We start from the raw sequence: 26,094 nt of genomic DNA on the forward strand, positions 1-26,094 counted from the left end.
TAATACAATGGTACATTACAGCACAATACATCCATTTAGCTGCATTTAGTGGTGTGAATGACAGCCAACCAGAACAACATTTACCGGGTGACTGAGTGTGTCTGAATTGCCGTTTTCGACACATAGAGTGGCAGGAGGATAAATCACAAGATTTCATGCCTGTTGGAAAATGTTCCAGCCTCATGAATGCATCAGCATGTTGAATGAGCCTTTTCAACACCCAGCCTTGCTCTGAGTGTTATTTCTCTTAGCTTCACCTCGTCTTTCTGTCTCTCTGCAGCTCTTTTACCCTCCTATTGCATCGCTGCATGATACTACCAACGCTGATGAGAAACAATTAATATCTCTGAACTGGAAACAGGCGTTAAGAGCGACTGGTGGCTTTGTTAATTAATTAGTTGCCTCTGCAAATGCCACACTACTCTTCTATTTTCTGTCCAATCAATCTCTTTTATTTCTACTGCCACCTTTTCCTCTCCATCTCTCCTCTGCCATGTCCATCTTGCCTTCTTTTTTTTTTCTTTTTTCTTAACAGAGCTCATGTTTTTTCATTAGGTCTGGAGTGGTGTGAGAGAGAGAACTAAGAGAAGGACTGATTAGGTCTGTAGGGACACTTATGCACGAGTGTGTATGTGTGCGAGTGATAATGTAAAGAGGGTACATGTGCTGACTTAATCAGGCGGAGTGGAAAGCATTAGATGCCACTGATCCCAGAGCAGAGAGAGTGAGAGAGAGAGAAAAGGAAGGGAGAGGCGATTCAGGCAAATATACGGCAAAAAAAAAAAAAAAGGAGGGTAAGGGGGGGAAAAACGAAGGAGACTGAAAGAGAACAGAGAGGAGAGGGAGCGAAAGAGAGAGGAACGAGGAAGAAGAAGAGTCAAATAGGAAAGTAAAAAAACAGAGAAAATAGAGAGGAAGACGCAGAAAAAGAGATGAGACATGAGTGCCTCTTCATCCAGACAATTTGCAGGAATCCACACACAGCACAACAAGCCTCCCCTTTTCTTTTCTGACGTGATCAGCAGCAGAAACAGGTCTGGGGGATTTTTTTTTTTTTTCTTTTCTTTTCTTGCAAACCCTGAGCAATTATCCTGACCACAAATGGAAAAATACACAAGAATCAGCCTGACAATCCTCAACAGCGAGGCTCTGCCCGACACCTCGCCATCCTGTGAGCAATTACCTGCACAACAGCTGCACGAAGAATCTGACCCGGCAAACTGGCGCCGACACATTACAAGACGGTTAAACAACAGAGGACTGAAGCGCTCGGTGTAGGCGAAAACGTTACACGGTGTCATTTTTGAGCGGTTACGCGTGTCAGGCTATAGGTTAATATGCATACAGACTCTGCTAATGGCTTGACAATTATGTGTTCATAACATCATGTATTCTTTTTGAATGGATAGAGTAACGGTGTAAAACCAACTCCTACATGGGAGTGTTGCATTATGTGTTGTTTGTAGCCTTAATGTTGCTAAGCTAGCAAGTGTCTTAAAGTCTCAAGTTTATAGTGAGTGTGTTAGAGTCAGTCGGCACTAAAAAAAGTGTTTCCTTAGTCCAGTTTAACGTGCAGGAGTTTCTGAAGGATCGTGTGACGTGTTGTTCTGCAACGGAGGAAACAAACTCATGACAAGTGAAAACAAGTCCAAAGCATCTTCCGACATCTCTGCTGCGGAAACGGAATATGTCAAGCTGCCAAATACCGCTGTCACAGATCATAAGGAGCTCAAAAAGACAAAACAGGGAGACTTATAAATGCTAACTGCAGGAGAAAATAATTTTTGACAGCTTCCGAGAGCCTGTTGGGAGAGTGTGTGAGTATGTGATTATACTATGATGTAAGTTATATTCAAAAAGACAGGTTATTTTTCCAGTTGTTGGAAGCTAAAAGTCAAGCTAGCGCTGACCACCTACTCACAAACGAAAGCTACGTCACAACTTTTCTTAAAAATTAATAGATAATTAATAGATTAGATTAATAGTTACCAGTTAATGGGTGCTGGTCTGTCGAAAGCAAAACTAACCAAAACTGACATCCCTATTCCTCTATTTCATATCTTATTTTGTCAACATATTTGCTGTTTGTAGTTTATGCAACAGATCACCATTAGTTACCATGTCTGAAAAAGGCGGAGAGAAGGGTGTGTTCTAGACGTTATAGGTTCAAACTGTAAGAAAGATAACACCCTGGTCCAAAAAAGGAGGCTGTGGCTGATTATTAAACCTTATAAAACACATTAGCAATGTGAACTTAAACACCTGAAACTGAAACTCACATACACACACACACACACACACATACGTGGGAGGACTGACATCTGAGTAAATGTGATCTCATTTCTAACAGAGGCTTATTCTGTTCCTCTCTGATCTGAGGCCCATTGTTATTGGTCATCTGTTGACCTTTGTGGCCCCTTCATAGAACCACAATAGACCAGAGACTTCCTGGTACCGAGGGACTAGTGCGAGAGCTGAAGAAACCAGACTCAGGATGTGATGAGGAAGTGTGTGGCAGTGTGTACTGGGGACACTTCCACTCAATAAACCGAGAGATATATTCAGTTTATGTTGTCAGACATGCCTTCAAGCATCTACAAACTTGTACTGGAGATGTATTGCTGTTTGTGTGGGTTTGTGAGAGAGTGTGTGTGTGTGTGTGTGTGTGTGTGAGAGACAGGTAGACAGAAAAGAGAGAAAGCAGGTGGTCAGATCAAGCAGAGGAAGAAGGGCAGGAGGAGGAGACAGACATCACATATGGCCCAGCTGGCTACCTTCAATCTGTGCTCTCCACTCTTCTCTTCATCCACCTTTAAGTCCCCCATATCCACCCGCTCCCAGGCAATACTCAAACACTAACGCATGAACATACAAGCTCCTGTTTCTCTATCCACTTTCATCTCCTTCTTGCTCTCTTCTAATCTGCAGGAAAAAACTTGTCTCCTGTCCCCGACTCTCTTTGTCTGTCAGGTGCATCGTCTAAGAAAATACAACTCTAATTGATCTTTCTTTCTGTTTTCATCCAGCTCTAGTGTTACTAATATAACATGTTGACTAATTAACTGTTCCTCCTACGCATCTTTTGTCTTTGTGGTTGTCATGTTACCCTCTTCCTCTGCTCTCTCGCTGTTATACTTAATCCATTTCAGCCACACATGATCAACTGGCATGCTGAAAGATGACACAATGGTGCCAGAAATGGCTTAAAGAATCCCCCACAATCCACAAAGGGCATCTATCATGGAATATTTAAAATGCTAAAATATTAACTGCAGTTCCCTCTGCAAGCAAAACCACAAAAACACAATATTCCTATTGGTAAAAAATACTGTAGTACTTTTAATGGATTCTTTCCCAATCGAAGCGCCTTTATTCTGCTGCTAATTTGACAGGTTAAGTGTACAGATGTGGATGATTGATTAAACAGTGATCAAGAATATATTGATCAACGATGCGTGGAGATGGTGCAACATTACTTCTGCAACTCCATGGTACCATTTCTCTAACTTGTTTGTTTTAAGTGCCATGCATATGTGTTCTCACCATATTTATGTTCTTGAAATGATGCGATTTGTTGCATAAAACTATAATATTCAAGCAGAAGCTGCAATTTAATATAATAATAATAATAATTATAGTAAAAAAAAAAAAAACCCACAAGGAATTATGGCACGCAACTTCACTGTTTTTGTTCACCATCACCGCTCTCATCGGCATTGTCTTCAGACTCAGCAGACAGCTGTTTTCCGCAACAACTATAACAACTATACCTCAAATGTAAGTCAAAGTTAGCAATTAGCTGGTAAACCTAATTGAGCATTTAGCAGCAAAGAGCCAGATATTTCCCTTAAGAGTTGGAGGAGACCAAAAACAGAGCTAAAAGAAGAGTAAATATTGGACTTTTATTCATCAGGTAGACAAAAATACGCCTCTTAATGAATGATAATGTTGCTTCATATCTTCTGGGTGTGTAAATAGCTAACTATTTGCTAACAAGCCTACCACAACAACATAAAACATTGATATGTGTAGTGTTTGTTCCCAAGAGGCCAAAAAATGTTTCAAACACCTAATTTTCCTAGTTGTGCTGCTGCAAAAAGCCCATGTCAATTGTCTAAATTAAGCTTTACAAGCTTTACTTATTATTATGCACTTGTTTTTTTTTTTATTATTTGTTGTATTAAACTCTGCTTATTTGATAATTATTTACCACTAACACAGCTCTTCCACTTAATTAGGAAACTGTTTAAATCAAGTGACACAGTGACAGAATATAAAGTTCAAAAATGATAGTTTAAAAATTGTCCTGATGTCTGCAATAAAAATAAATTGAAAAGGGTGTTAAAATTGCTTTAAAAGCTGTTATCCGTTGGCTGCATATCACTATGAGTAGTCTTCACATTGAGTTCCTACCAAGATTTGGAGAGTGTGATCTACTTCAATTAATTAAACAAGCCCCCTGTCGGGAAAAAAAATCTGGGTGGATTAACCCTTAATAACAGACCTACAATGAGCTTCTTAATCCTATCTTGACATCTTTTAAAACCTTGGTCGGGCCTGCAGGGACATCAGTGCCTTGCTTTGTGTGCTTGACACAGTTCAGTCCCTCCACAGCCCCTTCAGAGACCACCAAGGGAAGGTCAGGTTCACATAGCTGGAATTCCTAAAAGAGGGATATGTAGGGAATCTTTCTGGATAAACCGACATTGACGACTTTGGGCGTCAACTGAGACTATTATGTAAAGAGGACAATATTTTCACACGTTCATTGTCAAAATACTTTTTAAGGGACACGTGACTTCTGATGTAATTACTGAATGCTGCAGGGTCTTTCTGAAAACAATGCTGTCCTACCAGCCTCTAATAAATTACTACAAGATTTGTTATTCATTTAGTTGCCCACTTTACCTGACTGCAATGCTCAAAGAGTGATTTTACCACTAAAAGTAGAGCCAAGTCTCACAGGGCCTGAAATTAACATCCGCCAAGCGCCAAATGCAGGTAGATCTTCTGTTTTGCAAGTAAATCTCAGAGGGCTATCCTCCACACTGGCGGGTAAATGTTTGTACCAAAACAGTGATGTAATAAAATATCTGGCATGATGGCTCAGAGGATATTACTCATGTTTGTCCATGTACAGTATGCACCATATGTGCGCGTCTAAAGAGTGCCGAAACTGTAGGAGCACTTGAAACAGTCTGAGGCAAAGGAGTACCAGCCACCGACCATCTTGAGCGCTCCTAGGTTCGCCAAACAGAAAACCTACCGGCAACTGGTGCTTGACAATACCTTATTATCTCAATTAAATGTACTGCAACAAATGTATATGTGACACAAAAAGGCAACATATTATTTTGGCTGGTAAAACATATGCTTGGCTGGGGGATTTTTTCATCTACCAGTCCCCTTGGCAGATGAGTCAGAAAGTTAATTTCAGACATTGAGTTTCACATCGACAAACCACAGACATTCACACTTTACACAATCATCCGAAATAGGGCAAAGAACACAACGTGTGAGGACTTAAGTATATCTGACTATTAGTTGTACTTAGTCACAGGAATTTACATGCAACAAGACAGAGGTCATCCTTGTTTCATGCTCTGAAGTGGCTGTGGTTGATGACTTGCATGGATTCCTGTTATCTGGACACGTTACAGGTTCGTATTACGGGCTCATTTGTTATTTCATGACTAGGGATGGGTTCAGAAAGCCACTTCCATTTTAGATCTCGTTCGCAGTCAGCAAAATACCCAAAATGGGTGAAGCTAAGATCTAAAGAAATCTGTTATCGAAGGTATCGAAAATATATACTGTTGGTGACGGCCTCTTATTTGTAGCTGACTGTTGTGGTCGCACAATTCAATTCAATTCCCTTTAATGACAACACAGCTAAGCTTGTGGACTTGTTGAAAGGTAGACCTAATAATAGTCGATAAAAGATTCGAAAGGATTCAGATTCGATAAGCGGTTTCGATACTGGATTCAAACTCCATAAAATACTAGCAAACTGCATCCTCATTCATAACTGTAGCCTTTTTCAAACCTGACTGAATTTGAGGATTTGGGACCAAATGATGCAGCCTGGGAACAACATTCAGTTTGGCCAAAAGCAACTTGCAGCTGGAGAAAATTCCTCACAACAAATATTCTCACGTCAAACCACAGAGTCTGATTATCAGGAATGTGTGGTCATATGTGCAGTGTATCGACAAAGAACAGACTTATTTGATATCTATTTTGTCCAATTACTTTCCCAAAGAACAGGAAAACATCTAATATATCCTGATTTGTGAAGGATTCCTGTATCATTTCTTTGTGCAAGCAAATAAAATTCTTTACTGATCTCAAGGGAATTTTCTCTTTCTGATTCTGTCTCTTAAAAAGGAGGTCAGAGGTCAACTGCATTATGGAACAGCACATCTAGTGCTGGTAGCGAATCAATGTCTTGCCCAAGGACACATCCAAAGGGTGGATATTTGCTAACAGTTAGGCCTGAGTGTTAGTCATCCAGTTGACGAAGGATATCTACTCCGCCACCTTGCGGTTCCAATCACTCCACAGGGAATTGAGATTATCAAGGTTTAATAACACTAGTAACCGAACAAAGGTACAGCCGCAGAGTTGACTGACCTTCATTCAAAGTCTACACAGGTACTGAGTAACGAGGGGGGACGTACACACGAACAGACAGCACACAGATGAAAAGCCAGACGCAGAAGGCATCGGGAGGAGTGCGGCCCCAATCTGTTAAAGATTAACACTCCGCAGTATCAGCACCTTGTCTGGCATGTACTAGTAATCTCTTTCTCTCCTCTGTCAGTCTCTGTGTTAGGGACTGCAGAAAGGGTTTGCCTCAAAAGAGGATTCCCCATCCAACCCCTCCCTCCCCTCTTTCTTCCCTCCTCAAATCCTCCTGATAGGAAGAAGAATAGAGAAGTGTGAAGAATTGTAAGAGAATTGTAAGCCAGCTAAATTTGAAATCTTTTCCTTTCCATTTTGACCTTCCGTACATACTAAGCCGGCATTTTCTTTTCAAACCCCTGACAGTGCTTTGCGTAAATGTTTTCAAAAGTGGATGAATGTGAACACACTCGTTTTGTTTGGTATCGTGGAGAGAGGACACAAATCTTTGCCTGATTTTCCGTCACATCCAATTGCTTCTATCATCGCTCACTTCACTTTGCTGCCTATATACCTGCATTTATTTACAATTTTATGTTGTCAGACAACTTATAAAGCATTAAAAGATTGATATAGTTATCTGACTGTCTCAATCCAGCAGCACAGGAGTTACTGTTCACCTTGGTTAACAGGCAGCATTTATAAGCTGCAATCAAATCACAATTTTATTCTCATTCGGATGTCTGAGTACAGAAGCAGAAAAATGTCAATGACAACAACTAAACTGTGTCTCTAGCTATGTTAAAACAGAAAATATGTTATCATGGAGCGAAGGAGGTGACAGAATTAACTTGGATTATGCCCGTCTGTCTACTGAAAGAGGATAATGAAGAGGGGGTTTAGGTGTTTTTTTTACAAAGATGTAAGAACCCTTATTGTCATCTCATCACAGTTACATTTATACTTTTCAGTTCAAATGCCTCAGATGATGGCATGAAATTGTGATTCCCAGGGCATTGGTAAGAAGTAGCATGATACAAGGTAAGTATTTAAACTTATGAAGAATTAAAAGTTAAGGTTTAAAATATAGAAATGAAAGGTTGAGTTGGTGCAAGCAGTTGAAACTGTAGCAGCGTTCATGAACACGGATTGTGCAAAAGATATACATTTGGCTAATATACTACAATACAGAAATACAGAATATACATATTTCAGTACTTCCTTTCTTGGAGAAGCTTTTTTGAAAATTACCCGAAAATGTGGACAGATGAAAAAGAAAAGTTTGAACTGAAGTCTTTGTGACAACCCTCCTTGATGAGGACTGATTATACTTAAAGCAGAAGAGAGCAGGAGGACTTTAAGGATGTAGATCAGTATCAGCACCAATAACAATCCAAAGACCTTATAACTCTGAATGGATATCTGACAGATGTGCTGATTGCATAGACGGGATAGTATGACATTTGGGAAATGCTCTTTCTTACTGAGAGTGAGATCAGAAGGTCGATACCACTCTCGTAATTTGTTCATTAAATATGAAGATGCAGCCAGGAGACAGTTAGCTTAGCTTAGATTAACATCAAGTCTGGAACTCTTGGCAAGAAAGCCAATAAATGTATTTCCTCCAAAATGTTAAACTACTCATTTAACTATAGTGAAGGCAAGTTAAGTCAATTTTATCTATGTAGCCCAATATCACTGTTTAAACTACTGTTTGTTAGTTGCTGTTATTAATTAAATGACAATGCAACTTAATAAACATTCAACATCATTAAAATATGCATTAAAATTAGCCAAATTCACTTAAAGTTAAGAAGTGATGTGTGCTTACTATAGCCTTACTGATACAGGGTTTTTGATGCCAATATCAATATCAATATTTGAGAGTTTCAAGAAATCATGTAGTGGCTGATATAAATTTTCTTTATACAACCCTTATCATTAATTAACATTCTTGATACGGTTCCCTTAAATTAGTTTTGTTAACAATTGCCACCAAGAGATGTACTGGGCAGGAAATTTTACAGTTAGAAAAATTTACTTATCACTTCTCTCAAGTGGACGAATTATTGAATAGTGACACTTAAGGCTGCAACAATTGTTTTCATTATCAATTAATCTGCCAATTATTTTTTCAATTAACTGATTAACCATTTGCTCATTAAAAATTCAGAAAATAGTAAAAAATGTCCATCACACAGTCAAAAAAAGTAAATTTTTCTTAAAAACAATGAATTAAACAATTATTCGATCATTAAAAATAGTTGTCAATTCATTTTGTTGACAGACTAATTGATTAGTAAATCGACTAATTGTTGCAGCTCTAGTGATGCTGTTTCAAAACATATCTTTGGCATTTCTAAACTTAGATTTATTGACATTTATCAGTTGACATATGTAATGCAATATGCTAATTGAAAAAAAAAAAAAGCACTGTTGTCAGATTACTGCTTGGCATCTGCTAAAACCCCGGAGTATAGGTATCAGAATCTGTATCTGAAGATAAAAGGTAGGATCAGTGCAACAGTTAGGTAGGAGGACAAGGAGGGAAGAGAGAAGGATGGGAGGGATGATGAAAAATGACGTAAGGAAGAAGGAGAAATAGATGGAGGGAAAGAAAGAATTAAGAAGATAGTAGAAAAGGCAGAGAGGGTAGAAAGGCAGAGTGTCACCAGGAGTTGGTCTATTAATAGAAAGCTTTGGCTCTATAGCTTTAATTCTCCCCTTGAGGTCTTAAATACGAGCGGTTTCTCCTTTCTTTTGTGTCCCTGTCTCTCTAGGGCTGAATTCACACCAAATCAAGCGTTAGGGTAAAAAACCAGTCCACCTATTCATTTGAATGGGGGTAGTGCGTTTAGGCCGGAGGGGGTGGGGGCCACAGTGGCACCACACCGGCCTGCGGTGAGAAAGTTGAACCAGAATCAACTTTTGGAGAAACGTAACCCGACGTCACGCTGCAGTGGCCAATCACAGCTGGTGATCAGACTGTTCAGAGCTGTATAACCTGCCATGAGGGAGGACAAAGACGTCACCAGGAGGAGGGGAGGACATTTCCCATCGTTTGATAACGTTAAAAGTAAAGTGAAGCTTTGCTGTCAGCTTCCCGAAAAAGGAGAGAGAGAGAGAGAGAGAGAGAGAGAGAGAGCCAGCGAGCTGAGAGCACCAGCGATTGAGAGAGACGAAGAGAGCAGCGTTGGTCGGGCAAGCTAGACAGTGAATGGAAGCAGTGGTAGCGAGAAAGCTGGTGAATGAGAGAAATAAAAAACATTATTTCCTGATTATTTCACGGCTGTTACAAATAAACACACCCACACCCCCCCCGCACAACCCTGCAGAGATGCGGTGCAACGCCTGCTTTGGTGTGAATACGGCCTTAGTCACACACACACACACACATACACAGAGAGAAAGACAGACATAAACTCCCTCTCCTTTCCCAACTGCACTGTTTTCATTGGGGATTCAGGACTGAAGTCTCTGTGCGAACATCTTGGGGAGGTGGGGAGAGGGGGGGGGGGGGCGGGGAACGTCTGCCGGTGTCTTGTCAGAAAAAGAGAGTGACACCGGCACAGAGAGAGAGAGGCAGGCAGACAGACGAACATGCACACAGGTAGAGTACAGGAAGAAAAACAAGCAGTTGAACCCAGCCAAAGGCTCCCGAGAGAACACAGCTAAAAATAACCCGACATCAGAATGGGACGGGAACAGAAGCACTGAATGTTCCCAAACACACGCACGCTAACAAACACACACACACACACACACAGATAGACAAAGCCTGTTTCAAACCATGTACTATCATTACTTAATACACCAAATGTGATGTAAAATAAGCATTTAGAGATCCCTCTGCATAGTACAGTACATTGGATTTGTGTGGACAAAAGGACAACTTTTACCCTAACTAGTCTGGAGAAGTTTCCCTGGATATATAAAGGTTAAATAAATAAAGCAGCCTAATTCTCAAGATGCTGATAACTGCACTTCCTGATATGTGACAGCAGCTAATATAATTAATACAGGTCCACTAGTTTGCTGTTGTAATTCACAACAACTTCACTTATGGCTAATATCCAATGTTCTTTTCAGGCTCCATGAATTAACCTTGTTTCAAGTTGAGTAACAAGGCATTTTTCAAATAATTCAATAGGTTTCAAAAGTGTTTTGAACCAAAAAGGTAGAAGAAGAAAAAAACATGAAATCATCTAACTTGCCTGTTTTTTACTTTCAAGCTGCATTAGTTGATTTTTAACACCTAGGGGGCAGCAAAACAAGTTACTAAAACACAATACTGACATATTATCATGTAAAGTTCTTACAGCAAACAGTTGTGGCCAGCACACGTGGAACAACATTATCATTTATTGCATATTTCATTATCGTTGTTAGCCACTGTGTTTACTAAGTAGTGGCTAACTTGCTGTAGTAGCATACAGCGGGTTTATCAGAGTTTTTTCACTGATAACAGCCGTCCGCCCCTGCTAGAAGTGAGGTTGTTGAGAGCAGTGGGAGTAAACCAGAAAACCAAGACCATAAGCTAAAAGTGCATCAAAACACCACGTTAAGGTGCAGAGTCGGTCGATCTCTATGGGTTCATCACTTCAAGTGACCCCTTTCGCACTATACACAGCCATTTGATCTATTTCTAATACAAAAATATTGATTAGTGCAGCTTTAAAAAGGTCCAATTCTCAATGATACATCTACAGCAACACTTCTGATTGACCACATTACATAAGATGCAGGGTGTTAACGAGCCACCAGTCCATCAATATGGACTTGAGGACAATTTTGATGATCATTTAAATATATATGGACCAGTGCCCTGGCCGGTGTGCAGATTCACTAAGTTACGAGTGGCATGGCTGAAAAAGTAGGAGGTTGTTTGGGATGTTAGTAGCAGAAAAATTGGTTAACCCGATTACTTTTGTAATATATAGGCTGGGGAAATTAAGCAGAAGAAAATTAACTACATTTCAAGCAATGACATGACTAATGTAATGAAATCAAGCAACATAAACCCAACTAAGGCTTTGAGTAATGTTACAAATATTTTATAGATCCTGAAGCCGGCTTGTACTGCTTCTTTGTGTTGTTTTATAGTATGATCTGCTCACGCAAGGTCCTTGTTAATGTACTGTGCAGTGATATTTGTTCACTCAAACACTGCTTGAGTGCACAGCGGTCATTACATACTGTATTCACTGGCTATGTAGCGTGTAGCATGTTTGCAACTGATTCCGTACACACTCGAAGAGACTGAAGCACTCACACGAGAGGCAGAGAGAACATTGCAAATTTTAACCTCATCCCACACACACACACAAACACACACACACAAACACACACAAACTTCATGTGCATTCCCTTGGGCTTTACTTGAAACAGACATATCCAGACAATCAGCAGTAAGCCTTTTTTTTTCTGCCTGGTTGTCTAAACTGGGCCTATCTCAGCTCTGCAGCCAGGGAGGGCCCGTCCCGCTCTGTTTAGATAGCATTAGACTCACCTACAATCACTTAGAACACAGATGTCCACACCATGTTACTAACCAGATACACCCAGCAGTAGGTCTATCAGGGCTGGAATCAATGCAACAAAAATAGCGGGAAATGAGCTGGACTACTTGTATCCTTAAATGTCCTTAAACCACTTTTCTTTGGTGGCATTCAGTGGAAGTCAACAGATCATTCAACATGTGTGTGCAGAGTGTAATGAGAAAGCAGAAAAGTAAAGAGTAGAAAGAGGCAGAATGGCAGTGAAGGAAAACAATAAATATTGGGAGGAATCGAGACCGAGTCCACAACAAATATATTGATCACTGAAGTTTAACTGAAATTTGAATTCTCATTTTTTTTTGTGTGAGGAAAAATAAATTATAAATGATATTGAAGCTGGTGTGCATATCATTACATTTTTCAAAAGACAATAAAACCAATTTGAGCATATTTGTGGATGTGTTTTCCTCCTTTTTCGACAAGCAATGCCCACCAAATGCAGTATTCATACACTCCTATATGCACATGCCACTTAAACACACTCCAAAAGACATGACTACATGTTACACACGAACACAAACATATGTACACATGCCCAATAACAGATCTGCCAAGGTGACCCATAAGCTCCTGTCTGAAATAAGCCCTGAATATACTCCCAATGGACAGCTGCGGACAGCACAAACACGTAGTAGTTCTGTTTAAACTACTTTCCGGAGGATGCGTTCCACACATGTGCAGTAGGTTGGCGTCTATTAATTGTAGGGTAGTGGCGGCGCAGTCAAAACAAATTAGAGGTACGCAGATGTCCGCAAAGAGCCCACGCGTACACCCTCTGATGACGAAATTTACATCACTTGGACCCTAGCGTACTCCGAAATTATAACACCGGCTATAGAGCTGTAAGGTTTGAATGGGCACCAACCCACTAAAGGCAGAAACAGACCACACATAAAACTGAGCTTAATAACACACTGTGTACACATAGTCACTCTATTTGTCTCCTAAACTAACCCAGAGACACAAACACTGTAGCCCAGACAGAGCCAGTCCAAAAGGTTGGAGGTATGGAGAACTACTCTAGCACCACATCAATTTGTCATGTAAGTCTAACCTAGTTTCAAGGTTTGGCTGAAAATGTCCCAACATGATGTCAAGGGACATGTGGGCCAGCAGCTCAGCCACTTTGTAAAAACAAATGTGGTATGTTGTATTAAGCTACCATAACCTTAGCTGCTATTGAGTTGAAAGGCCCCTCAAAATGCACTCAATAACCCGTTAGTCTGACTAAGCAGTTGAGCTGAAAGCTGAAAAAAAAGGCATGTTGGTTTGTTGAAACTGCAGACGAAGGGAAACACCTGCATACAAGACGAATGGTCGTTTTGACAGGTTTGTCTGCTACTTTAGCAACTCTTCTGCTACTGTTTAAAGTCTGGTGACAGTACGGGAAACAAAATCTACCAGCATATGATCCCTTTATGATACCGGCTAAAAAAATCTCAACAGCTATTAGATGGATTGTCATGACATTTTGTACTGACATTCATGGTCCTCAGCTAATGAATGCTAATGATGTTGGTGACACGCTGACTTATCCTCTAGTGCCACCATGAAGTTCATATTTATGGTTTTTAGTGAAATATCTCAAAAACCTTTGGATGGATTATCATAAAATTTGGTACACACATCATGCCTCCCTTAAGATGAACTGTATTAACTTTGGTTATCCCTTCACTTCATCTAGCACTTTGGTCCAACACTTTATGTTATGTTATGTTATGTTATGGTTTATGACCAAATAGTTACACTTTACATTATTGCTAATTAGCAAACATTACAGCATGCTAAGACGCAAAACTAAGATGAAGAACATGGTAAACATTATACTCGCTAGACAGCAACATGTTAGCATTGTCATTGTGAGCATGTTAGCATGCTGAAGTTAGCATTTGGATAAAAGCACTGCTGTGTACAGCCTCACAGAGCTGCTAGCATGGCTGTCTTGGCTAGTCTTGTTTAAATCCTCACTGTCTAAAAGACGGCCAGTGGAGAGTCCTGCAAGAGTCCTATAAGGGTTTAGAGCAATGCACTGTTGAGACATAAAAAACATGTATTACTTAGATTTTTTTTTAGTGATTCCAACTGGGAAATTCACCTGTTTCTGCTCTCTGAGAGGTCAAAGGTCAACATCACTTAAAGGACAGTATTTCCTTCAGATAATGCAGAATCACTGTGTTGAGTAATTTCACTTTAACAAAGAGGATGTTTGCTGACATAAGGACCTGAAAGTTCCTCCTGCTTGCCCACTTTTATGCCATTTACCTTTATTTATTCAGGATTTATTCAGCACAGTATCTTCTTGACATCTCTGAACTTAAATGTAGGAAAACAACACAGTCAACTGACTTCTAACAGTCAGTTTGGGCTGAGCAAAAATATGAGCAAAATACTTTTAAATATTATTTAATTAATAGTATAAAAAGTCTCACAGAAATACTTCTGTAACATGAAGTCAAATCACCCCGCCGAGTTTATTGTCCCTCTGCCCTCATCTTCCGTCTTATCTTCCTCCCATTCACTCCTTTGAAGACAATAACGGACTAATTTTGGACAAAGAAGACAGATGGTTTGGAGGAGGCGTGAAGAAGGCCATCTCCAGTACATCAGGCCGGAACAACCATCTCTGAACAAAGCCGGGGTGGGACAGCAGCATTGCTTACCAGACACTTACATCAGTTCTTTCACACCTCCATTTATGTGACTCCAATGACTCTCACATGACTATCAAGGGACTCTCATGTGATGTCAAGGTGTGAATTGCTCACAGAGGTTAAGTGCTCGAAAAACATCCCTCCAATCATTCAGCTGAGCAGATAAATGGCGAGAAAACAAAGTAATTCTTCCAATTGACATTTATTTCCTATTATTAGATATACTGGACATCCCATTACTGGGAACCTTCATTAGAGACTCATTCACTACTTCTAAGAAATACTCAACAAACACCCAGCTCCAGCACATAAACAAAGGTTGTAAAAACACCATCATTACTGCGACGGCAGCCGATTTCACCATTCAACTTCCCCTGTCAACTAAAGTCCATTTAACACAAGCCAGTTGGCTGGTTTGCTGCCATGACAACAGAGTGCCGGTGGAGGGGAAACTAGACTTGACTTTAAATGTCACAACTTCTCTCTAACAGCTGTAAGATGGTGAAACAATCAGCGTTTCAATGATGCCAAAGTGGAAAGAAGTGGCCTCAGAGTGTGTTGCATGGCAATCACTTAGCTGCTTATAAAAGGCTGGCTTAAACACACAATATCTCACCTTGACAACCTGGAAACTGCGAGCGGGCGTGTGAGCAAACACAGGCATATTCCAACACATTTTAACCCTCCCTCATTGATTTTTATGATGATCATTTCCCCAAATAGAGGAGCTTTTCAAACATGATGGGAAGGACTCGTCATTTTTGCCGCTGACTCACAGACCAGGGTTAATTGAGGTGGACAGTCACAATCATGACACTAAATGGCTTTAAAACGGCACTTATTTTCACCAGTGGTGCATGAATGTCACGGCTGCTCCAGCTAACAGTGTCCTCCCACCCACCCCCCCTCCCCCCCTCCCCCCTCAACCCAAACCATTGCGTGCTCACTGCTGGCTGCGGGCTGGCAACGTTGAAAGGCTTCTGCCAGGGTTATTCAGTTATTAGGTCTTCTAGATGCAAATACGCCAGTGAGATCATTCACAGCTTGCTGTCAGACAGTCACAGCTGCTTGCGGTGAATTTGTGCCAAGGGAAGAATGATAGAAAATGATGTTTGTGTGTGTGTGTGTGTGTGCGTAGGTAGATAAAAGGCAACAACATAATCTAACCTAGGTTTCTCAGTGTCAAAGCCTGTCAGGTTTCCAGGTTTTTCTAGGTTTCTCTCTGACCATCGAGGCTCTGCAGGCATGCAATTCACAAACTGGTGGACTTGTTAGCTAACTCATACGCTAACTACCTGGCTGGCTGGCAGGTTAAGCTGCCAACTGCCCCCTTACCTTCCTTGGCTCTGTTCAGACCTGTAGCATCCTGTTTCCTGTAGTATCTGTATCCAGATGGTTCCTAGATCCAGTTAAAAGGAACTACAGCTCAAACCTGGCGTCTGAACGCCTCTCAAGTGTCTTTACTGACTACTTGTGATTCAATTTCACTTCTTTCAACGTCACATCTTTACGCTAGCTGCAACAATTAGTCGCTTATTCAATAAGTCAGTCGACAGAAAAGTAATATGTGGGATAATCGATTTATTGTTTTGAGTCATTTTAAGAAAAAAAAATGTCCAAATTCTCTGGTTCCAGCTTCTGAAATGTGAATATTTTCTGGTTTCTTCTTTGACAGTAAACTAAATATCTTTGGGTTGTGGGCTCTTTGTTGGGATAAAAGTATTTGGCAGAGGCAAATCAACTGCATCACACTGTGTTTAGGAGGTTTTCTTGTACTTTATACTGACTCAGGCTGACTATTCAGTCAACTAGTTGCACTAGTTAGTGAGACAAGCACGCTGTATGTCACTCAGTGATTCGGTAATACAGCGTTCATTAGGAGAATAATGAAATGTTGTTTTTTTTTACCTGATATGCAGCTGTGGGTTGTAGGCTATTTTCAGATTTTTGTGATCTTACAGGTTTCTCTTTTGTCAGGCCAAAAAGCTTTTAAATCGTTTAAATCCAATATTTCCACACATTATACCACTCCGTTATGCTCTTCTTCTGTGCTGGATTTACATTTAAATTTGCAGCGGCTCGTTGAGGCAGGATAGGACAGTTCAAGGAAATGTTGGATTTAAACATAGGTTTTGCCTCAAGGGAAAGACAGACAAGACATCTGTGAGATAACAAAAACACCTTTAAACAATAAAACTCACTGTTGAACAACAGGTGAGATTAGTAATTAGAGCTGCAACAATTAGTAAATCATCAGACAATTAATCAGCAACAATTTTGATAATCAAATAATTGTTTTAGCCGCATTTTAAGCATAGTAAATGCCAAAAACTAGCTTATTTTAGCTCTCAAATGTGATGATTTGAGGCTTTTTTGTGTCATACATGACACTAAACTGAATATCTTTGGAGTTCGAGCTGTTGATCAGACAAAACATGACATTTGTAGACGTCACCATGAGTTTTAACATATTATAACAGGCATTCTTGACTATTTTGCTGCATTTTATAGACAAAACGATTCATCGATTAATTGAGAGTAACTGGCAGATTGATCAGTCATGAAATAAGAAATACTAGTATGACATTTTTGATTATCCACTTCAGGTTTGCATTGGGAACGCTACGCATGGATCAATGTATTGAGTGTTGAGGTCACAGTCAGGACCTGGGACACACTAGCGTTCACTACACTGTTGACGCACCGACCATCTCTAGATGTGAACTGACCCCTTGGATCCCAATGAACCCTCCATATTTTCTGGATACACTCAAGACCTGTTAGAGCTGCGCCATCAGATTATAATGTAGAGTATGAATAAGGTTGACTACATGTATGGTGAACTACTGTACGTACCTCACCTAGCAGCTTGTGTTCATTACTTTACTGCCTGGTTGAATCGGATGGCTGGCAAGTTGACTGAGTAATGATCGAACAGATTGCCTGTCAGCTTCCCCGCCACTGCTAACCGACTCACAAATTGACTACCTGCCTGACTGAATGACGACCTAACCTATAACCTGCCTTTATTCCTGCCTCACCAGTCGCCCTTCATCATACTCGACGGCGTGACAGCACCGGACGTTACACTTTCATGGTATAATCAAAACGAACAAATAACATGACAATCAGGCCTTCATGCGATGCACCATTCACCGGCCGTTCCCCTCCCTACGGCACCGAGGTCGTCGCTCTCACAAAGAAATCAATATCCCACAATGATTAAGCTTGACGTGGCTGTATTGGCTGTGAAGGTCTGGCCAAGTTCACAAAAGGAGCGGAGACAATACATGACTTTTGTCGAACGTCAGCAGCCGAGTCCTGCGAGCGAGCAGCGAGGAGGAGGAGGAGTTGACGGATGTGAGGCAGCTGAGCCGAAAAGCATTGATCAGACATGTGTGTCCCATGCCGACAGAAAAAAAGGCTGTTCCCAGAAGCAGAGCTCCAGCACATTTCGTCCCAGTAACGTCCAACATCACGCATGTGCTTGACTCACTCTTTATTTTTAATAAATTTATTCATTTATTCTTTTGTGTCGCCCCACTTGCATCACCGCTACTTTCAACATGACTCAGTTTAATTTCAGTGGGCTTTACTGGCAAATGTAACAGCTTAAATCTACTCATCATTAGCAAAGCAAGGATCAACTAGCTATAAAATTCAATCCGTTGGAATAACATCAGCAACTGAGAAGCAGGTATTTGCTTTTGCTGATTACATTCTGACAAGTACTGTAGCGTGGCACAGTCCCTTCTCTCCACTGACACGCCTGAATGTGTCGTGCGAGAGGTTTTTTTCCCCGACAAATTAAGGCCACCGAGGCTGTCTTGTGAGGAAATATTCTTGTGTTTCAGTGATTTTTTCCCCCCTAACATGATCCGTGAGATTTCAGAGTGCACAGCGGTGTCGGTGTCTCTCCTTGAGAACAAGGTGAGCACAGGCTGTCCTTGCCGGGCTGCAGGTCTGATGAAAGACCTGCTTTCTGTTGTTTCTGTCACTTGTTCTGTTGTTTCTGTCTCGCCTTGAAGTCTGTACAACAGGAACCTGCTATAAGGGTTTTGTAACCGAGCCAGGCTCGCAACACTACATGCTTTTTGATGCAAGTCAGGAATTGTCAAGCGTAACAGTTGATGGTTATAGTTTCACAGATGCATCAAGTTTTTAAACTGATCTTTATGAGCTGAATTAGCGAATTAATGGATTATTCAACTTAGAGAAACTTAATCGCGGACAATTTTGACGACTGATTTCATTTATCAAGCAAAAGATATCAAACGTTTGCTAATTGGAGATTCTCTTTTCTTAGTTTTACATCTTTCAATATGGTACATACTGTATTTAAGGTTTATATTTGAGACTGTAAAGGTGGATAAAAGAGCTGAAATGATTAGTCGATCGACAGAAAATAAATCGTTTTGGTTATCGACTAGCTAATTTTTTAAGCAAAAACACTTGACGTTCTCTGTTTCCAAGTCCTGAAATGTGAGGATTTGATACTTTTGAATTGAGTAGCTTTTGAGTTTTGGACTGTTGGTCATAAGATAATAAGTCTGAAATTATATAACAGGCATTTTTCACTATTTTCTAACATTTTAACAATTAATCGATTAGTTAGCCAACAAATTCTCCAGTTCGTGCTTCTTAAATGTGAATACTTCCTGGTTTCGTTAGTCTTCTATGTGAATAAACTGAGTATCTTTGAGTCGTGGACTGTTGGTCGGGACAAAACAAGACTTTTTAGGAAGTCACCTTGGGCTGTGGGAAACAGTGATGGATATTTTTCAATATTTTCTTACATTTTATAGACCAAACGACAGATTAAGCGATAATGAAAAGAATATGTAGTTGCAGCCTTAAAATAATACATCAATTAATCTAGAATATAGTCTGCAGGCTAATCCATAATGAAAGTAATCATTAGTCTCAACTTTAAACACTTTAAGGATATTTTGGCCTTTTGTCACATTAGTTAAGCAATTTTAGTACATGACTTTGGGCTGTGGCAACTTATGAGGGGCACCTGTCATCTTTTGTGGCATTTTTAGACCTAATTATTGCTTAAAATCAAAAGGTCAATCAATTCAGACACCAAAAACCAACTCTGGCGTTACAAGTGTTAACACAGCTGATGTTTCACTGTGTAAAGAGGGGCTGTAGATGAGCTAAATGGCCATAAACAGCAGCAGGGTAAAATAGTCTTCCTGGTGGACTCAGTGACGCTGTCCAACCAGCCAGGTACTGTACTGTAAAGGAATGTGTGTATCAGAGCTCAGAGGACCGGTATGTCTGCTTTTGAAGCCTTGCAGCTGGCTGACAACACGCACACACACACACACACGCATGCATGCATCCATAAAGGTATACTCACAATCAAGGTGTTTCTTCTTGGGTCCGCTGACTTCATGTGTGGTGGCTTTGCACACAGCCTTGCTGATAGCAGACCCGGTCATGCTGTGCTGCGCTGCTGCGATCCGATCCGTGATAGACTGGCCCGACATCGCTTCTCTTTCTCTCTCTGCTTTCTTTTTTCCCCTCAATCAGCTAAAATATCACAATAACGATCCGATCAATGGATCAACTCCCTGCGGGACACAACTCAACGTGACTTCACTGTCAAGTGGAGGTAAAGGGGGAGGCGAACTGTGTTTTTTTTCCTCTTTCCAGGTGCGTACAAAACCTGTGCAGCCTGCAGCAAAGTCAGATCACTGATGGCAACAAAAAAAATATGCAGGTAAAAGAATATCTGATTGGCTTTGCACTGAAAACCACAATCAACAGCTGATTTGCAGTAAGCTTTTGTAGTTTTGGCAACAGTTTATTCCAACTATCTAGCTATCTATCTAGTAAACAAAACACGACGACACTAATCTGAGCTAGTCTGTGTTAGCTAATGTTTCCGTTGCAGTACTCGAACCAAGAAAGAGTCCCACTGTGGAATTTGTAATCACTGGAAATTACTTTCTGGCCACAAATAAACATAAACATAGCTAACTGGCTGGTTTGTAACCTGGATGCTTTGTTTCGGGGGTCACCGCAAGAGATAAGTCCACCTCGGAGAAAGCAAATTTAAACAAAAGTAATCCGTGAATCCATCAACAACAATCTCGACAATCCAAAAAAAAAAAAGAAAAAATCTCGAGTTCCTCCTCCACGTCAACTTGTTAGCTTTGGACTGTTTAGTTAGCTATCACAGGTCGCTTGGCAAAGTGTGTGTTAAAACCCCCCTCGGGCGTAAAAAAGTCACTCAGAATTGAGCAGCGCATTGTTTGGAGGTTATAAGAGGAGACTGTGAAACTGACAGCCAGGGCAGGTGTCGTTTCTCCCGGTGAGAAAGGAAAGCGAGGAGCGGTGGGTGTTAGCCGAGATGCTAGCGGGGGTTAGCTAACCTGCCAGCCAGCCAGAGCGAGCGCGAGCGAGCGGGCGTTAGTCTTGACTGAAGAGCCGAGCCGGCGGACCCGTTAAGTTAAAAAATGACAGCTCCTTTAGCTCCGTTGTTTCCCCTTCTCGGTCCTCAGGCTCGGTTGGTGCTGTCCTTTCGCTGTCGCCTCCACATTATCGGCTCGTTTTTATTTTTAAACCGACAGTCCCGTCCCGTCCTGCTGTCTGAAAAAGTCTCGCCAGAGGTTTCTTTTTACGGACCGACTGACTGGCTGGTTGGTTGCTGCTCTGCCGGACAAAATGGCAGCGTAAAAAATCAGCTGATCTCACAACTGCGCTGCCTTCAGAGGCACCGCCCAGACTCGGAATTTATAGCACTTAAAATGACATTCCGCGCGTTTAAAGGGATAGGTTCACAGTTTTTCAAGTCTTACAGTCAGGTGCTCACATGAGCACTGAACGAGTTTTTCTTGCCATAATTATTCCTCTTGTACACACTGACTATCAAAAGATCCTTTCATAATGCATGTACAATGTAATTGATGGGGGCCAAAGCTGAAGCTAATAAGAAGTTTCAGCTGTCCACATTAGTCAAATACAGTCTTTTTAGTGCCAAAGTCCCTCTTTTTGTTACTATTCTTCCACCACAGCTCTACAGGGAAACACAAAGAGGGAATTTGATGCTAAAAAGACTGTAAATGTGGCCGATATCCATTTAATATGACCGCTGAAGCCTCATATAAGCTTCAGATAAACTTTTAAATGCGGTAGGATCTTTTAATAGTCAGTATGAATAGAATGATTACAGCGAGAAAACCCTTTTTAAGTGTTCACATGGACACCTTGTTTTAAGACACACTTGAAAAACCGTGAACCCATCCTTTAACCTCTACTTGTGCTCTTGCTTTTTTATTTAATAACGTCCTTTTTCATTATTTCGCTACCCATTTGCTTCTATAAAACATTGCTGATGGATTAGTCAATCAACAGAAAGTTCAAGGGCAGCAATTTTTATTAGGCTCATGAAAAATGTCACTAACAATGTGAGGAGAACACCTTGCTCTTTGAAAAACATTTTTAATTATTTTATAACATTTTATATATTAAATTAGGGTTGCAACAATTAGTCAGTCAACAGAAAATTAATTAACAGCTATTTTGATAATTGGTTATTGTTTTGAGTTGAGGTTTTTTTCTTTTAAGAAAAATGCCAAAATTTTCTGGTTCCAGTTTCTTAAATGTGAATATGTTCTGGTTCCTCTAGTCCTCTGTGATAGTAAACTGAATATCTTTAGGTTGTGGACCGTTGGTCGGGACAAAACAAGACATCTTAGGTAGCAACTTGGGCTTTGGGAAACAATGATCGAGATTTTTTCACCACTGTCGTCATTTTAATTGTCAAAAAAAGCAGTCAAGTGTTTTATAACTGCTTTTATTAGTGTATTAGTGTTCGCGTTCCTGTAACATTTCCAACTGCCCTTGAACGCATCATTAGTATATTGGATAAGACCTGGAGGAGCGAGTATAGCCTTTAAGGGTGTACAGTTTAAATTGTAGCGGAATTTATGAAACCAGTGTCTCAAATTTCACGTCTATTACGTATCATAAAGACGTTTTTACTACAACACGGTAACAGACTGACTTTAACCTCTATGTTCTCCTTTTATGAACGCGTTTTTCGTGCCGCACTAATCTAAATTTAAGGTGGTATTAAATTATTCCTCAGACGCCTTGTCCTTGTTTGACTCCAGACTATATGGAACACGGTGTGCTGAAAAATCAGTGGGAACCGCTCATGCTGCACAACACAGCCCGGTGGGTACCACACCGGATCTGAGAGCTGAATAAATCAAATATCTGGCGGCAGTCGACTGTATTTCACACACAGTATAGGATGTAATTAGATGCCTGGCTGCTGCTCCCAGTCACCATAAGTGGTTCTCATTGATTACAGCTGCTGCATGCATGTAAGCAGTCTGTCATGATGTAATAAACCTATATCAAATCTGATTTTGTGAAGACGTCATGACCTGTGACTGAGAGTGCAGCAGGGCATGAGACTGAGACAGAAAGTGGTTGAGTGATACCATAACTCATACGCCTGATGACTGTTGGTGTTGTAGGGTGTGTGTATGTGTGTGTCTTAGCCACACACACACACACACACACACACACACACACTTAGAAAGTTTCTTTTCCATTTCAGGGAACCAGCTGCAGTTTGCAGTATTTCCCACCCACGTGTGAAATACTGCAAACAGCAGCAGGTGAATTCCTGGATTCCACATCTCCGGACCACCTCTCGTCTCCTCTCCTTCCCGCAGACTTGTCCAAGATGATGTGATGATTGATACGATCAACTGTCAAGAGCGTGTGATGAGAAACACATTTATCCATCCGCAGAACCAGCCGGAATCTATCAGCATCTGGAAGCTGAACGCGTGCTTGTAATCCACCTACAAGCAACTGTAAGCCTAACTGTCTTCATCTGGTCTTTTCTCCTTTTTTTTTTGCACCAATTTCAGCCAAAGCTAATGAGGTGAAAAATGTGCATGCAGCACAGTAAGGAAATCAGAAATGCAACCACAGTAAATGGAAGCGGTTAGCGCTGCACGGACCACCAAATAGGGCTCACTTCCCTGTTTTTATATGCTCTGTGTTACAGCTGAAGGTACGCCAACATGCACCGGGGAAAGAAAACAACCTTTTTTTTTTTTAATGTGCAATAACAGCTGCAACAACTGGGCTAAATCAACTGTGTTTCATTATATAAGATGATTTCCAATTATGTTCTTGCTGCAATTACAGTCTAAAGGCTTTTTTTTTTAGTTCATTTTCATCTCAAATCTTTACCAAGAATACAAACATGACTTTAAAGAATCATGTAAAAAGGAGGAATGCCCATAAAGACTTGATATACAGCAGCACAGAGATTGGCAGGCAGACAGTCATACTGATGCCTCCAGGGAATGTGGAGTCTCGACCTGACTTGCATGTAATTGAAGGGAGCTGCAGCACCCAGACGAAAGGAGAGGTGAACTCAGGGTGAACATGCAAACCGTGACATCAAACCTTACATCCTGCTTTTTTCTTTTTTTTTTTTTTTATGAGGCATCAGTGCCAACCACTGATGCGCCGCGCAGCCCTCAAACCCATTTCACCTCTCAGCCACCCGTAGACTCAACCCTTCCCTCCTGACTTGGAGTCTGTTGCCATCTGCAGGCGGAACAGCTGAACTCCCTCATTTCCATGGCAACTGCATGGATGCGGGGTGCCCCCGTAGCCCCTGGCAACAGGCTCTCAGGATGGGATTGGAGTCCTATCAGCAGCTGTCAATCACGGATGAGCCACTGCCTTGCTCAAGGCCAATGTGCTCAGAGAGATAGAAATAAATCCATTAGCATGCCACTGAAAGGGACGGGTTAAGAAAACACTTGCGGAGTCAAAGACAGGGAGCAGAGCACCCAGAGGTGCACACAGTTCACCCGCTATGTGTAAATGGACTAGAGAGGATAGTCTAACTGTGATACCATAATTATGATCGGTGAACTAGCTCGGTATCAGCAAGGTGAGCTAAATAATGACATCTCTCAGGTGTCTTGGCCTTTACTTGAGTCAACTGAGTTTTCACTGAAGTAGTACAATCAAGTTGCTGAGTTTTGAAGAGTTTTACATAATTACACCACATCTGGAGCTGGATCGTTATAATTTTGGACTGATTATGAGTCTTTGATTATAAAAATGCAGCTCAGTATTGATAAATATCAGTATTAAAGGATTCAAATCGGGATCAAGAGCAGAACGAGGTGACTGTGCCCTTTGACTTTCTTCACCTCCTTCTTGTAGCTGATCATCGTTGTCTTCCTCTCTTGTGTGGACGAGGTAGACTATTACTACTACAGTAGTCATTTCTGATGATTCATAACACTTTTTTTTTTTTAAACTGCCAGTATCGAGATGACTAGACGCACCTGCTAACCTCTTGAACCCAAACCTGTGTTTCACTTCCTTTATATCTGAGGCTTATGATACATCTTGCCACAGATTGAATGAATGATTTGATTTATTGAACAGGACAGTGTGCAGTATTAAGCATAAATGATGCACTGCACCAGAGTTAGCTTGAAGCTAATTTGCATCTGTAGTCCATAAGTACAATCAAAACATACAACAGCACAACAACAAACAGTACAAAGCAAAAAAAAAAACCCACAAAGAACACACCATACAAAATACAAAGCTACACACAACAGCACATCACATACACCCACAATGTCAATTAAAAATTAATAATGTAAACTAGGCTCAGTGGTCACATAGCTGATTCGTCTTTAGTTGATTTTTTAATTAAAAACGAATCAGCTGTGTGTTATTTTCAGGTATTTTTTTACCCAAACTCAGAAATGGTAACATGCATGTTTGAGGATACTGTTTTTGTTTATCCGTACATGTTCTATACCTGCTTGTCGTCACGCTGGCCGCCATACAGCCAGGCAACCTTTCACATCTACATGCACGGGGAGAACATGCAAACTCCATACAGAAAGACTCACATTTAATGGAGTTTTAAGTAACATCCTACAACCTAATCATCTCATTATGGCCGGATTCATGTGTGAGGGGGGCCCCTGGGGCAAAACCTTTCATTGGGCCCCATGAAAAACCCCCCCCAATCCCACCCATCCCTCATTACATTCCCAAGACCGGACTTCATCTTCAAATTAATTATATCCTAAAGGAAACTCTGGTCTGCAGCCAGGCATTTAACACACAGGTCAGAGGCGTTCACAGATGACCATTAACAGCAACAGTCTATCAAGGACATAAAAGCAATATAAAATATATTGGTCGCACTTTATTTTACAGTAAATCAACCTATTAAA

General features: G+C 40.8%; 1 protein-coding gene across 3 annotated transcripts in view; it reads right to left on the reverse strand.

The window, feature by feature from the left end:
- Positions 1-21,525, reverse strand: part of si:ch211-200p22.4 (phosphatidylinositol-binding clathrin assembly protein) — an 82,554-nt gene extending 61,029 nt beyond the window's left edge. For all 3 annotated transcript variants that reach the window (XM_044341280.1, XM_044341281.1, XM_044341279.1), the window contains exon 1: positions 20,202-21,525. In XM_044341280.1, coding sequence (XP_044197215.1) covers positions 20,202-20,331 — 130 coding nt within the window. In that variant the 5' untranslated portion in view covers positions 20,332-21,525. The remainder of the gene's footprint in view (positions 1-20,201) is intronic.
- Between the last annotated feature and the right edge of the window lie 4,569 nt (positions 21,526-26,094).

Source organism: Thunnus albacares, chromosome 22, assembly GCF_914725855.1.
Source record: "Thunnus albacares chromosome 22, fThuAlb1.1, whole genome shotgun sequence".
Taxonomy (NCBI): domain Eukaryota; kingdom Metazoa; phylum Chordata; class Actinopteri; order Scombriformes; family Scombridae; genus Thunnus; species Thunnus albacares.